Below are 16,277 nucleotides of genomic sequence, written 5' to 3'. Positions count from 1 at the left end.
AATTTAATCTGGTTTATATATTGAATTGGCAGACCAACATCATTGGCATGGGAAGTAAAGAAGATGTCTCCGGGACGCCATGTGATTCCAAGTCCATCAACAGATAGAATAAATGTAACATCAAATGCTCGACGAAGCTTAAATTTTGGGTGAGATGAACGAAGAAAAAACTACTAAGACTTGCATTACAGTAAATTATTTTCTTAGTTATAGTATTATGATTCTGATATTCTATTATAAAAATATCCATGTATATGTTACGCAGAATACTGTATACAGGTTCTGACACTTAGGAGGGGAACACTGTGTGTTGGTTAGCAATCCCAGGGGAGGATTCTAAACATCTCATCAATTTCTGCTAAGGTTCCTAGAGCTGATGGAAGATTTTGCATAAGCCCAGTTGCCAGAGGAGGAGTTTGGTGAGTCATATGCTGACTTGCACAAGTCAGGTAAAGCAACGTTGTTACTCATAGATAGGCAGCAAGAATCAACAGAAACCTAGGATCCATGGCAAGATAGTCCCCCGGGACTCAGGAAAGCTAACTAGGGGAATGGAGTTTCATTTGTATGAGCTCCATTTATTACCACAGCCAAAAGACCCCAAAAGCACCCTGCTCTGGATTTTATACACCGATGTCACTTAGGTTACTGAGTGCAAGGGTTGCAGGATGTCCTCTTCTACGGGGATAAGGACAAAGCCTGAGCTGTTGTGGTCAGTTCCTTCTTATTTCAAGATGTTGCATTCTTGGTACATTTTTTCTGAAAATTGCAAGCCAGAGAGGGAAGAGCTGGGTTTACCAAGGGACCTGTCTTCCTGCATTGTGGATATGTTTGAAATTGTCTAAATAAAAAGTAAAAACACCTGTAATCCCAGCACTTTGGGAAGCCCAGGTGGGAGGATCACTTGAGGTCAGGAGTTCAAGACCAGCCTGGCAAAAATGGCGAAACCCCATCTCTACTAAAAATACAAAAATTAGGCGGTGTCATGGTACGTGCCTGTAATCCCAGCTGCTTGGGGGCAGGGGGGGTGGAGGTTGAAGTGAGCCAAGATCATGCCACTGCACTCCAGCCTGGGCAACAGAGTGAGACTCTGTCTCAAAAAAAAAAAAAAAAAAAAAAAAAAAAAAAAAAATCCAGGAGATTATAGTTTAGCTTTTAGGACATGTAATATATTCAATCATAAATAGTAATCCAAAGATTAAAACTCACATATTTCATGCCAAATATTTTATAACATGAATTAACAATTTCCTTTGCAATAGATCTATATATTAATATATGTCATACAGTGTGTTATTGTCATACAAATTACATTATTTATATATTACAAGCTCAACACAGTTTAAAAATTACTGTTTTATGCCGTTATCTCTTTAATCAGATAGGAGAAGAAAAGAGTTACAAAGAAAAACTACATTTATATTGTCTTTTGTGGTTACCTGTATGGTTTTCTTTTCTAGTCCTTTACTGGAGTCTTCATTTCTTCGTATGAATTCGAGTTACTATCTATTGTCCTTTTGTTTGAGCCTGGACTCGCTTTAGTATTTCTTGTTGGGTAGGTCTGTTAGTAACAGATTTTCTCAGTGTCTGTCTTAATTTATCTTTCAGTTTTTGAAGGGTAGTTTTGTAGTATGTAGAATTCTTGGTTAACAATCCTTTCTTTCAGCACTTTATGTTTCCTTACTGCCTTCTGGCTGCTATAGTTTCTTATGAGAAATCAGCTGTTATTGAGAATCCTTGAATGTGATCCATCACTTCTCTCTTGATTCTTTCAAGATTGTCTGTCTTTGGCTTTTGATCTTCTGACTATGATATATCTAAGTGTGGCTTTCTGAGATTATCATACTTGGAGTGTGTTGAGTCTCTTGGATATGTATTTAATGTTTTCAATCAAATTTGGGGAGTTTTTGCCCATTATTCCTTTAAATGTTTTTTTTTCCTGCCCCTTTCTCTCTCTTCTCTCCTTTGAAAATTCCACTATACACTTGTTTGTACTCTTGATGCTATCCCATTAGGTCTTTGAGGATCTGTTCCTTTTTCTTTTTCTTCTTCTTTGTTTTTTTTTTTTTTTTGGAGATGTAGTGTCACTGTGTTGCCCAGGCTGGAGTAGAGTGACATGATCTCGGCTCACTGAAATGTTCACTTCCTGGGTTCAAACGATTCTCGTGCCTCAGCCTCCTGAGTAGCTGGAATTATAGGCGCGTGCCACCATGCCCAGCTAATTTTTGTATTTTTAGTAGAGACAGGGTTTTGCCATGTTGGCTAGGCTGGTCTCGAATTCCTGGCCTCGAGTGATCCATCCTTCTTGGGCTCCCAAGGTGGTGGGATTACAGGTACAAGCTACTGCGCCTGGCCACTTTGATGTTCTTTAAATGTAGTTAATAGTTGATTTAAAGTCTTTGTGTAGGAAGTCCAGTGTCTGGGCTTCCTGTTGCTGCTCTTCTTGTGAATGGGCCATACTTTCCTGTTTATTGGCACATCTTCTGATTTTTTTTTTTTTTTTTGGTTGAAAAGTAAGCATTTTAAATGATAAAATGTGACAGCTTTGGAGATCAGATAGCTACCCTCTCCAGGATTGTAACTGACTGTTGTCGTTACTGTTAGTTTAGTGCTACACTTAACTCATTCTGTGACGTCTGTACACTTTGTTTCATGGGTACATACAGTATGAGTGTATGTTGATGTATGTTGTATGCAACTATTCAGCAGTATGTTTTGTCAACATCAACTAATGATTTGACAGAAGTTTCCTTAAATACCTTGAGCCAATAAATCTCTTAGTTCTCACCTAGTTCTGTGTGTCTGTTGGGACATACTTTGAATGCTCTGGCAGTTTATAACTCTGCCTTTGCTTGTCAGTTCCTCCTTTCTTAGATTCTCAAGGCCAGTCATAGGTGAGAGATTAGGGTCCTCTCAAGTATTTCGTAGGTATGCACACAACCTGCATATGTGTGTGGCCTTCTTGATTTTCAGGAATTTGCTAGAACTTCTCAAAGTCCCCCATGGATGTCTCATTCTTGAGCTTTTCCTTTTAAGTTTTTTGGTCAGCTCTTTGTTTGCCTTAAATGGTATTTCAACCTCTAGTAGTTGTATTATTTTAAACAATTGTCACATTTGTTTTGCACAAACAAAAATTTAATTGTTTTTAAGACTAAGTTGTTTTGGACTCTACTTCTTTAGAGTGAATGTTAACATCTGATGTTTAATGGAAGGGTTGGTAAGTAGTTTGCTTGATGTTTTCTTTTCTCTGTTAAAACTGACATTTTCTTTTCTCTGTTAAAACCTGACCTTTCTTGACTGCTTTTTGTCTCCTAACTTCATGTCACAGTTAGTAGCTTTCACCTCTTGTACTGCTCAACCTTGGATACAGTTTTATTGTTTTTGCAGTGTCTTACACTTTTTCTTTTAATGTCTATTTTTTTGTACTTACACTAGGACCTTCCTTGAGGCAAGATTACTGCTGTATCTCTCTATTCTAAGTGCCTAGCACTGTATGGCACTTGGTAAAAGCTGATGAAGTGTTTATTTAATAGAATCTAACTTTTGCTTTCAAGTTCCTTTGTTATTAGATAGTATTGCCTTTAAAGGTTGATGGGCTTTGGGACCATTTAATAGTTGAACCAAAGTGGAGTAGGGAAAAGATATGCAAATGAAAGCAAATATTTATATATTCAAGCACCATTTTAAGGATACTTGCCCTGTAATGCATTTCATTGGTGTGTGGTTCAGAGTACTGTATAGTGTATGGTTTATTTTAACCCTCAAAGCCTTTAATTCATGTGTGGTAAAAGTTCTTATATTGATCTCCACGTAGCTGTGTCATTGGGTTAATTCAGTCTTCATTATCATTATAGAACACACTGTGTCTTTCAGCTTGAGGAACAATTTTGGCTCATAGGCTACATTTTGCACATCTACTCACTTCTGCTCCTGCTGGTTGAGTTATATATTTACTTCAAATGTGTTGTTAGTTACCAAACTTGGCTTATGTGAATTGTTTTCATTATTTTAACTCATAATTTAAATATTAAGTAGACCATTAAAATATGAGTGTAAAAAGAGTCATTGTTGTTGTGAAAACTAAGATAAATTTTCGGAAACTTTGATAAAGGGAACTGCTAAAGTTGCTGTCAAATAAGGAGTAGACAGGACAACTATATAAATTTGGGGAAAATATTATTAAGGTTAAGGAGAATTGTGCATTAAATTATGTAATAGACATCACTGAATTTTCACACCACTTTAAAGGAACCAAATTTAGATGTTGTCAGTGAGGTATCATCAGGCTTGTGGATCATGTAAGAAATGTACACAAAGAAAAAGCCTATTTTAGTAGTGTCTTTATCAAGATTGACAAATTAATGCATATTTATATCTTTTTCTTTTTTTTTTTTGGAGTTTCACTCTGTCTCCCAGGCTGGAGTGCAGTGGCATAATCTTGGCTCACTACAACCTCCGCCTCCTGGGCTCAAGCAATTCTCATGCCTCAGTCTCTTGAGTAGCTGGGGTTACAGGTGCACACCACCGCGCCCAGCTAATTTTTGTATTTTTAATAAAGACAGGATTTCACCATGTTGACCAGGCTGGTTTTGAACTCTTGGCCTCAAGTGATCCACCTGCCTTGGCCTTCCAGGGTGCTGGGACTACAGGCATGAGCCACTGCGCTTGGCCAATATTTGTATTATTAAAACATGTAAGTGAAAATAAAAACTTTAAGGTATCGATGCATAATTTTTTAAAAGCTTCCTCATTTAAGTGAATTTTTCTTTTAAACAACGAGGGCTTTTATCCTTATTCTTTTCTGTTTATTCCCATATGTTATACTATATAAAATTAATGAAGTATTAGATCAAGATAAATGTATGAATATAGTTACCTTAAATTGCCATGGCAGATTATTATTCTATAAATGTGGATATTCATATGCATAATTTAAATTTTAAATACATTTAGCATTCAGAAGTTTTTCTTTTATATTTAATTTATTAAATGTGTTTACTTTTCTCCATAGAGGTTCAACTGGCACAGTGCCAGCTCCTCGTCTGGCTCCCACAGGTGTCAGTTGGGCTGACAAGGTAAAGGCTCATCATACAGGCTCTACTGCTTCTTCAGACATAACACCCGCCCAGTCTTGCCCACCAATGACAGTGCAGAAGGCCTCACGCAAAAATGGCAAGTGACTTTGAATTAGCCATTTTGTGTAGCAAATAGGTGAATATATAGAGATATTTATTTTGTTTAAAATTGGTCCTATTTATCTTTTTATACAACATATGTGATATTAATTTACCATAATTAAAACATAAAATTATCTTAAAAGCTGAGCAAAACTACTTTTCAGCACTGTAGATAGCTTATGGAGATCATTCTAGTTTCAGGTTTGCCATGTGTAAACTTTAAGGAGAATGAGGTCTTTTGTTTATTCCTTATAAGATCCTTTAGCATTCTTTTGACTTCAGGTAGGAATAAAAAAGGGTAGTTTAGTCTAGGCAGAATTCACTTTTAAATAGCATATTTACTACTTCAGCTGTTTAATACTTGATTGCTATTTTGTACTGCAAAATAATATTCTGTGTTTATCTTTGCTCACACATCCATTTTCTATACCATCAGAATAATTAAGGAAAACAAATAATTAGAAGAGGGATTATTATGAGGGCCTACCTGGAACAATTTTATCCCATAATAATATTTATTTATTTATCTATTTATTTTTTGTTATTATACTTTAAGTTCTAGGGTACATGTGCACAACATGCAGGTTTGTTACATATGTATACATGTGCCATATTGGTGTGCTGCACCCATTACTCGTCATTTACATTAGGTATATCTCCTAATGTTATCCCTCCCCCATCCCCCCTCCCCACAATAGGCCCTAGTGTGTGATGTTCCCCTTCCTGTGTCCAAGTGATCTCATTGTTCAATTCCCACGTATGAGTGAGAACATGTGGTGTTTGGTCTTCTGTTCTTGCGATAGTTTGCTGAGAATGATGGTTTCCAGCTGCATCCATGTCCCTACAAAGGACACGAACTCATCCTTTTTTATGGCTGCATGGTATTCCATGGTGTATATGTGCCACATTTTCTCAATCCAGTCTGTCACTGATGGACATTTGGGTTGATTCCAAGTTCCTGCCACTGTGAATAGTGCCGCAATAAACATATGTGTGCTTGTGTCTTTATAGCAGCGTGATTTGTAATCCTTTGGGTATATACCCAGTAATGGGATCACTGGGTCAAATGCTATATCTAGTTCTAGATCCTTGAGGAATCGCCACACTGTCTTCCACAATGGTTGAACTAGTTTACAGTCCCACAACAGTGTAAAAGTGTTCTTATTTCTCCACACCCTCTCCAGCACTTGTTGTTTCCTGACTTTTTAATGATCACCATTCTAACTGGTGTGAGATGGTATCTCATTGTGGTTTTGATTTGCATTTCTCTGATGGTGAGTGATGATGAACATTTTTTCATGTGTCTGTTGGCTGTATGAATGTCTTCTTTTGAGAAGTGTCCATTCATATCCTTTGCCCACTTTTTGATGGAGTTGTTTTTTTCTTGTAAATTTGTCTGAGTTCTTCATAGGTTCTGGATATTAGCCCTTTGTCAGATGAGTAGATTACAAAATATCTCATAATAATTATATAGATGTTTTATGTAAATATCTTTTGAAGTCCCGAGTGGATTTTTATACATCCATAGAGGCTGGGATTTTAGAATGATAATAGGTAATAATGAGTTTTGTTTCATGAATTCAAGAGAACTTCAGACACTGCTTTCTGTTTTCTTCAGTAGAAGATGCCATTGGAGCCTTTTGGTTCAGAAAGAAATGTTTTATTGCACATAACAAAAGACATTGCTGTCTCTGTGTTACGGATGTGTTTTGTGTGTTTTCATTTTTTTCTCAGGAAGTTGTGTTGGCTTACTTCAATATATTGCCCCTCTTTTCTTCATACTGACTTAGTAGTAGATAATTGACTGTAGGCAAGAGTTCTCTTAGGAAAGTGTAGGAAAATATACAATCATAAAACTCAGTTTCTGGATCTTGAAAGATTCTAAGAGAAATGTGTTGTACAAATCAAAATTGCAAAAAGCTTAAAGGAATCATGATATTAATACATATCACCGTTTTGTTTAAAGCAGTCCACTTCAGATTATTCATGAGTAACTCACCTAGTTGAGATGAAATAATAGATCTTGATTATATCTATACTAAAGATAACTCTTATTAATGTATTGGGAAATTTTGTTTTAGATCAATTTTATCTTCTGTTTTGGGGTTTCAGTGCAGTGTTATACACAGCGAGTTATGCCATTCTGTGGGAAAAGCAACCTATTTTTCCTCTGCTCTCATGGCACAGCATTCAACACAGAAGACTTCTGTGACCTCTGATCACCATGAAGTATGTGGGAATTTCTCCCCACCAACAACCAATCAGTCAGTTCTGCAGCAGACACCAGCTGGTTGTCCTCGAATTCAATTTAATTTTGACACTGTCGAGCTGTAGATAGTGTCAGGTCCCACAGGTTGAGGGCTCAACACCACAAGACTGCCTCCCACTTTTGATACCAGTAACAAGCCCCAGATTATTTTCCCTGTGCTCTGACCAGCTAGCTATAAATCAGGATTCCAACTACCTACTTCTTGGATTTGATTGATTTGCTAGAGTGGCTCACAGAAGTCAGGGAAACACATTTACCAGTTTATTATAAAAGATATTACTAAGGATACAGATGAAGAGATGCACAGGGCAAGCTAAATGGAAAGGGAAGAAGAGCTTCCATGCCTTCTCCAGGCACACAACCCTCTAGGAACCTTCAGGTGTTCAGCTATCCAAACATTCCCTGACCCTGTTTTTAAAAAAGTTTTTTTTATAAAACTTCATTATCTAGGCATGATTGATTAAACCATTGGCAAGCAACCTAAACTTCAGCTCTTTTCCTTTCTCCCTCCCTGAAGGCTGAGGAGTTTGGGGCTGAAAGTCTCAGTGTTCTGATACTGCCTTATTTTTTCCAGTGACCAGCTCCCATCCTGAAGCCACATAAGGGCTGCCAGCCAGTAGTCAACTCATTAGCATACAAAAAGACACATCACTTTGGGACTTCCAAAGGTTTTAGGAGTTGCATGCCAGGAGACTGAGATGAAGACCAAATATATATTTTGCGATATCACAGGTGTACACTTCAAGTAATGTATAATAACAGTAGCTATAGAACTGAAGTTTGTAATTTTTGTGTTATAAAAAATAATTCTAGTTAAAGATGATAGAGTGACCACATGCATTTAATGTTCTCTTCCCCAAACCCAGCTAAAGTAGTATAAAATGATTTAGAAATTGGACTTAAGGAAAAAGAGACAGGAGAAGAGACAATATGAACAAGTTTTTGGAAGTTAGTAAGGAGAAAGATAGTGGTAACTGGCAAACATACTGAGTGAGCTAGCTGAATCCTGTGCTAGAAAGAGGAGGCGCAACTGAATATTCCTAATATCTATTTCTATGTAGCAATCCCAAAATTTAGCTACTTAAAACAGTTACCATTTTATTTCCACATAATTGTTTGAGTCAGAAATCTGAGCAGTGCTCAGTGGAGTGGCTCTTTTCTTCTCCACATGGTGTCAGCTATGACAGTTGAGCTGAAACTAAAATACACAACATGATATCATCACATGATTGAAGTCTTGATACTGGCTTTGTCTAAGAAACCCAAGTTCTTCTTAAAGCCTCTTTCTCTTTACATGGTCTCTCATTATTCATTGATCTCTCTTGGGCTTCTTTAAATGTCATCTGGCTTCCAACAAGGAGGAATGAAAGCTACAAGGCTTGTAAGTCCTCAGTTGGGAAGTTATAGGACATCACTTATCATATTCAGTTGAACGTATGAAGTCACAGGGCCAACCAGAGATTCAAGGGGAGAGTGAACAGTCTCCACCACTCGACAGTAGGAGTGGCATGTAAGCACTGGGATGGGAGAAATTGATGGCATCCATCTTTGTAAACAACCTATCAGAGCCCACAATCTAACTTTAGATTGCCAGAGTCTCCCAAGACTGCCAATGACTCACTCAATTATAGTATCAGCCTTGAAGACCTATATCTCATGATCTATATCAGATTTGAAAGTATTCCTTGAGTGTGAATTTTCTTAATCTGGAAGCTTGAAAGTTCAATGGGAGAAGAGGGTTGGAGGAAGAAGCGAGGATGAAAGGCCTCAGTATTACCTTTATATCTGAATTTCCTGTGGGTGTACTTTAAAATCTTTTTTTTTTTTTGAGTTTTACAATTATTTGACCTTTTTTTTAAAGCATCACTCACAATCTTAACACTGTGTATTAAAGATTATAGAGCCTCCAGCTAAAATGATTTTTTTTTTTTTTTTTTGTCTGGCAAGATGATAGAGAACAAGCAGATCACCCAAGTCCCTTCCCAAAGGAGAGTGTGATCTGCTTATTCACTGTCATGTTGTGAGACAAAAAAACCCCAATCATTTGTTCTCCATCTCCCTTTGGGAGGACTTGGGTGACCTTTGGTTTGGTGTGAGATTTTATTAAGTTTGATGCGTTTGATGTGTTTTAATTTGTCCTTATTTCTTTTGGGGTCTCAAATGAAAACCTAGGGTGTTTGCCAAGACCACTGCATTCCTGAATTAAAATTTTTTCCTCAGCACTGTACAGTTGCTACAATATCACCTTAGCTCATTAGCTTCCCACCTGCTGCTTTCTGCTGGGTTTCTTGGAGTCTTGCCCTGTATATGCAAAGTTTTTTTAGCAGTTGTCAGACTTCTTAAGGAGAGATTAAATGAAGATTTTTTTGATTCAGTACCCTGCAGTACTTTCCCACCCCCTCTAAGATTTTTTCCCCTGAAGTTCCAGTTGCTTTAGATTCTCTGAATTCTAATACCTGTTTCAGTTGGTTGGGAATGCTGGTTTCTGCCAGGACTCACTTCCCTTGCTACCCTGAGTTCCAGGTGTTTTAGGAGAAAATACTATGGTGAATGTGGATCTGATCTCGTTGTCCTTCTCTCTTCTCAGGAATTGTACTTCCTTTAAACTTGCCACATTGGCTGCTTTTCAATGCTGTTTAATTTTTTATAGTTGTTTTTGGCAGGAAGAGGTCAAATTTTAACACAAGGTCCTTTGCCATGGCTATAACTCTTAAGTCCAAATATATAATCAAGCACATCTGGAGCATTTACCAAAATTGAAACATGCTGGGTCATTAGACATGTCTTAACAAATTTCAGGTGATTTAAATGATTCTGTTTGTTACTGAACACAGTGGGATTAAATTAAAAATCAATTACAAATAATATAGTTATATAATTCTCAAATTTTTGGAATTTTGGAATGTGCTTTTAGATAACTCATTGAGTTAGAGATGATATCACAGTGAAAATTAGAAAAAGTAACTTGAATAACAAGTGAACATTTAAAAACTTGTGAGATTAAGGTAAAGCTAGCCTTTGAGGAAAATTTCTAGCCTCAGTTGTACACGCTGGGAAAGAAGAAAAGCTAAAATTCACTCTTTGTTCATCTCATGAAGTTAGAAAAGAAAAGCAAGTAAAACCCAAAGAATATAGAACAAAATAAACTATATAGGTGAGAATAGAGAAAATAAAAGAAGCCAAAAAGTCTTTCTTTTAAATAGACCAGTAGAATTAACAGACCTCTAGTTATATATTACTGCACTTGATCTTAGCCAAAAGACTAAGAAGTGATTGTTATACAGTATTGATCAAGAAAAAGAAGACACAAGGAGGAATACCAGGAATGAAATAGAGGATATTGCTAGAGATACCACAAATATTAAAAAGATAAGAGGATTTTTATGACCAGTATTTTACACTAAATTTGGAATTACAAAAGGATTGACATTCCTTGAAAAACACAAGTTAAAATTTGCATTGTAAGAAATCTAAAAACTTGGAGAGAACTTAGAAGTGTTTTTAAAAAGTGTGAGTTTGTAACTAAAAATTTTTTCATGAAGAACATTCCAGGTCAAGATGGCTTCACATGTTACTTCTTCCAAACTTTTAAGGTAAAAATAACATGAATCTTACAGAAACTCTTCCTGAGGATAAAAAAGAGGACCATGTTTTAATGTTGCAAGCGTAACCTTACTATCAAAATCTAACAAGGAAATTAAAACATTATCTCTTGAACATTGATGTAAATATTTTAAACAAAATATTATTGAATTAAATACAGTGATAAAAATAATATTTCACAGTAATATTGGGATTATTCCAGGTGCACATCAGTTACTGGTTATATTGACTTGAATTTAGTATAACGTTCTTAATGACATTTGTAAAATTTTAAAAATTGTACAAGTGTAAAAACTATGAAATGAAATGTAATTTTTAGTTTTGTGTACTCTGTCCTAACCTTCTAATTATTTAAAAGTTCTCTGACAGTTTAATTGCATGATTTGCTGTTCTTAAACATTCTTTATTATGGGAATACTTCCTAAATATAGTTTGCACTAAAGGTTTATTAAAAATATAATTTGTCTATAACTAATTTCTCAGTTTTAAAGAGACCATTCCTAGTTTGATATACTCCCCTCTTGACTGCTTTAAATATTATTTCAATTAAAAAAATTATATGATAGTGTTTGTGTTGGCAATTTTATTGGTTAAAGGATTAGGTCCAATTTTAAGCAGTATTTCTTTCTATAAGGAAACTTTCAAATAAGGGTGTTTTTCTTTCCTTTAAAAAGTAAAATGAGTAGGCGTAGTGCTTCTGAGGGTGAGCCAGTTAACTGGAAACTAAGATCTTTTGTTAAACGCTTAATTTTATAATTTAATTTTTTCCCGTTGGTATGTGTGGTTTCTGTATGATTCATCTTATGATTTTTGTTTTAATTTACATTATATATATTTAAAGGATAAAGCATAAGTGTGTTGTATGTGCTGAATTTTAATAATATTAAGCAGGTGAAAATTGAACACAGACTGGATATTATATAAGACATTATTTTTCAGTATCATAATATTGTTATGTTTTTAAGAAAATGCCTATTTATATTCTTATAAAGATACATACGAAACAGTTGCAAGAGAAATGTATTTGTTTTAAATTATTTCAGAAAAAAATAATGGGGAAGGGGAATGGATTGAAAAAAGAATGTCAGAAATTGGGCCGGGGTAGCTGTAGTTCTGTAGTCCCAACTACTCAGAAGGCTGAGGCGGGAGGATTGCTTGAGCCTATGGGTACTAGCCTGGGCAACATAGCGAGACCAGTCTCAAAAAAAAAAAATGAAAAAAGAGAGGGACAAAATGTTGATAATTGTTAAAGCCGGATTATTGGAACATGGGGTTCATTGTACTGTTTTCTCTATATTGTGTATTTGAGAACTTTCATAATAAAGAACTTTAAAAATCTACAAAACAGATGTAAACATACTTAGAAATTTCAAAGTCTGTATCTGTGAAGTAAAATATTACACTTTCTGTCTGATAATATTTATTTTAAAATAAACATGCAACATATGAACATACCGTTTTGTATTTTTAAAAATAGGATAATGAATTAATATACCAGTTACAGGAATGAGCATTTTGGGTTTTCTTTTCTCCTGGAAATAAATTTTTCTTTTCTTTTTTTTTTTGGAAAAAAACTCATGTTTATTTATATAATAATGAATGTATGTATCTCAAGCAGAGTTCATTTTAAGTAATATGGAGAAATATATACAAATAAAGAAAAGCCTAACACTGGAGTACCAAGAATAATTGAGTATGCTCTGTAGGGAAGATGAGTTAAAATCTACAGAGCAAAACCTGCTGCTTTTAAATTTTTCTTTTTACCTTTAGTGACTCATGTGATGGTATGACACACTGTTCTATGATATACAGATTTATTTTGTTTTCGTAGTAGTATAGCTTTTCAGTTTTGCAAAAATAAACCTCAAAAGTTGTCTTTTTTTCTGTTCATTTTTTATACCAGCTTTATTGAGATACAATTCACATACCGTACAGTTTACCTGTTTAAAGTATATAATTCATTGGTTTTTAGTATATTCACGCATAATGTATAACTATCACCACAGTCAATTTTATAACATTTTCTTCACCTCATAAAGAAATTCCATACACTTTTTGCTATCACTCCTGTAACCCCACATCCTCCACAGCCCTGTGGTGTTTTGGTGTTACCACAGAATTTTGTTTTACCTATTTTTATACATGCATCGTGGTTTTAATTTGCATTTCTTTAATGACTAATGCTGTTGAATGTGATGCGTTTATTTGCCCTTTGTATGTCTTCTTCAGTGAAATGTTTGTTCATGTCTTTGCCTGTTTTCTGCTTGAACTGTTTGTAGTAATACAGTTCAGTTTTGAGAGTTCTCTGTGTATTCTAGACACTTGTGTTGTGTTGGTATTTTCTACCAGTCTGTCCTTTTCTTCACAGGGTGTTTTGCACAGCAAAAATTTCAATTTTGATGAAGTACGATTGATTAGTTTTTTTTTTAATAGATCATACTTTCGTCGTCAAGTCTAAGAATTCATTGTCTACCCATAGGTTCTGAAGGTTCTTATGTTGCTTGAAAGTTTTATAGTTTAAAATTTTATTACTAAATCTGATCCATTTTGAGTTAATTTTTTGTATAAAGTGTGAGTTTTAAGTCAAGGTTCATTTTTTGCCTATGGATGTCCATTTATTCTACCAGTTTGTTGAAAATTCTTGGTCAGGCTTGGTGGCTCACCTGTAATCCCAGCACTTTGGGAGGCCAAGCCAGGAGGATTGCTTGAGCCTAGAGGTTCATGTCCAGCCTGGGCAACATAGTGAGACCTACTAAAAATAAAAAGTTAGCTGGGTGTGGTGGCATGTGTTTGTGGTCCCAGCTGCTCTGGAGGATCGCCACATTCCAGCCTGGGGGAGAGAGTGAGACCTTATCTAAAAATAAATAAATAAAAGAAAAATTCTTTTTTCTTTCTCTGTTGAATTGCATTTGCAATTTTATAAAAAATTAGCTGACCATATAAGCATGAGTGTATTTCTGGGTTCTATATTCTGTTTCATTGACTGTATGCTTGTTGTTCCGTCGGTTCTATACTGATTTGATTAACTGTGTGGTAAGACTTCATATTGGGTAGAGTGATTGCTTCTTTTCTTTTTAAAAATTGTTTTTAGCTATTTTAGGTCCTTTGTCTTTCTGATTACTATTTAGAATAAACTTATTTACATCAAAAATGTTACTGGGAGTTTTATAGAACAATTATAATGATAGATCAATTTAGAGAGAGTTAATCAATTTAGAGAGAGTATCTTTTTACTATGCTGAGTCTTGCAGCCTGTGAACATGGTATGTCCCTCCATTTCTTTAGGCCTTCTTCTGTTTCTTTCATCAGCACGTTATAATTTTCAAGATAGACATTCTATACTTTTTTGTTGGACTTATAACTATTTCATTTTCTTTTTGTGATTAGAAGTTTTAAATTTAATTTCCACACATTTATTATTAGTATATAGAAATGCAATGGACATTTAGCATGTTGGTCTTGTATCCTGCAACTTTACTGAACCCATATAATTCTTGGAGTTTTTGTGTATATTCTCTGGGATTTTCTATTATGTCATCTAAAAATAGGGACAGTTTTATTTCTTCCTTTCCTGTCTGTATGTCTTTTTTCCTTTTTTTTTTTTTTGTGGCACTGTCTAGAATACTCAGTACTATATCAAACAAGCTATTGGATAAGCATGATAATAGGAGACATCTTTCCCTTGTTCCAGATCTGGGAGGAAAGCAATTTTGCACCACTAAGTATTATGTTAGCTGTAGGTATTTTTATGGATGTTCTTTATCAAGTTGAGAAAGTTATCCTCTATTATGATTTAATGCAAATTTTTATTATGAGTGGATGTTGGATTTTGTGAAATGCTTTTCCTGTATCGGTTGATATGATCTGATGACTTTTGTTGTTTAGCCTATTGACAGTGGTGAATTACATTGATTGATTTTTTTTTTTTTTTTGAGACAGAGTCTTGCCCTGTCACCCAGGCTGGAGTGCAATGGTGCGATCTCAGCTCACTGCAACCTCTGCCTCTTGGGTTCAAGTGATTCCCCTGCCTCACCCTCCCCAGTAGCTGGGATAACAGGCACGCGCCACCACGCCCAGCTAATTTTTGTGTCTTTAGTAGACACGGGGTTTCACCATGTTGGCCAGGCTGATCTCGAACGCCTTACCTTGTGATCCGCCTGCCTGGGCCTCCCAAAGTTCTGGGATTACAGTCATGAACCACCGTCCCCAGCCCATTGATTTTTTTTTTTTTTAATATTATTATACTTTAAGTTCTAGGGTACATGTGCGCAATGTACAGGTTTGTTACACAAGTGTACACGTGCCATGTTGGTGTGCTGCACCCATCAACTTGTCATTTGCATTGGGTATTTTAACCCCAGCCCCCACCCACGACAGGCCCTAGTGTGTGATGTTCCCCGCCCTGCGTCCAAGTGTTCTCATTGTTCAGTTCCCAGCTATGAGTGAGAACATGCGGTGTTTGGTTTTCTGTCCTTGTGATAGTTTGCCAAGAATGATGGTTTCCAGCTTCATCCATGTCCCTACAAAGGACATGAAGGACATGAACTCATCCTTTTTTATGACTGCATAGTATTCCACGGTGTATATGTGCCACATTTTCTTAATCCAGTCTATCATTGATGGACATTTAGGTTGGTTCCAAGTCTTTGCTATTGTGAATAGTGCTGGAATAAGCATACGTTTGCATATGTCTTTATAGTAGCATGATTTATAATCCTTTGGGTATATACCCAGTAATGAGATTGCTGGGTCAAATGGTATTTCTAGTTCTAGATCCTTGAGGAATTGCTACGCTGTCTTCCACAATGGTTGAACTAATTTACACTCCCACCAACAATGTAAAAGCATTCCTATTTCTCCACGTCCTCGCCAGCATCTGTTGTTTCCTGACTTTTTAATGATCGCCATTCTAACTGGTGTGAGATGGTATCTCCTGTGGTTTTAATTTGCATTTCTCTGTGACCAGTGATGATGAGCATTTTTTCATGTGTCTCTTGGCTGCATAAATTTTTTCTTTTGAGAAGTGTGTGTGTTCATATCCTTTGCCCACTTTTTGATGGGGTGGCTTGTTTTTTTCTTGTAAATTTGTTTAAGTTCTTTGTAGATTCTGAATATTAGCCCTTTGTCAGATGGGTAGATTGCAAAAATTTTCTCCCATTCTGTAGGTTGTCTGTTGAGTCTGATGGTAGTTTGTTCTGCTGTGCAGAAACTCTTTAGTTTAATTAGAC

General features: G+C 35.8%; 1 protein-coding gene across 24 annotated transcripts in view; it reads left to right on the top strand.

Moving 5' to 3' along the window:
• SCAPER (S-phase cyclin A associated protein in the ER) overlaps positions 1-16,277 on the top strand; it is a 557,109-nt gene that overhangs the window by 104,713 nt on the left and 436,119 nt on the right. For 17 of the 24 annotated variants that reach the window (XM_005560160.5, XM_065548231.2, XM_073996464.1 and 14 more), the window contains 2 exons: positions 33-149; positions 5,012-5,172. In XM_005560160.5, the coding sequence (XP_005560217.3) occupies positions 33-149; positions 5,012-5,172 (278 nt within the window). Of the gene's footprint in view, positions 1-32; positions 150-5,011; positions 5,212-16,277 lie in introns of all 24 variants that reach the window. The other 7 variants (XM_073996473.1, XM_073996470.1, XM_073996472.1 and 4 more) reach the window with 2 other exon arrangements.

Source organism: Macaca fascicularis, chromosome 7 (genome assembly GCF_037993035.2).
Source record: "Macaca fascicularis isolate 582-1 chromosome 7, T2T-MFA8v1.1".
NCBI lineage: Eukaryota > Metazoa > Chordata > Mammalia > Primates > Cercopithecidae > Macaca > Macaca fascicularis.
Note: the sequence above shows the minus strand (reverse complement) of the source record. Positions and strands in the feature narration are given on the sequence as shown.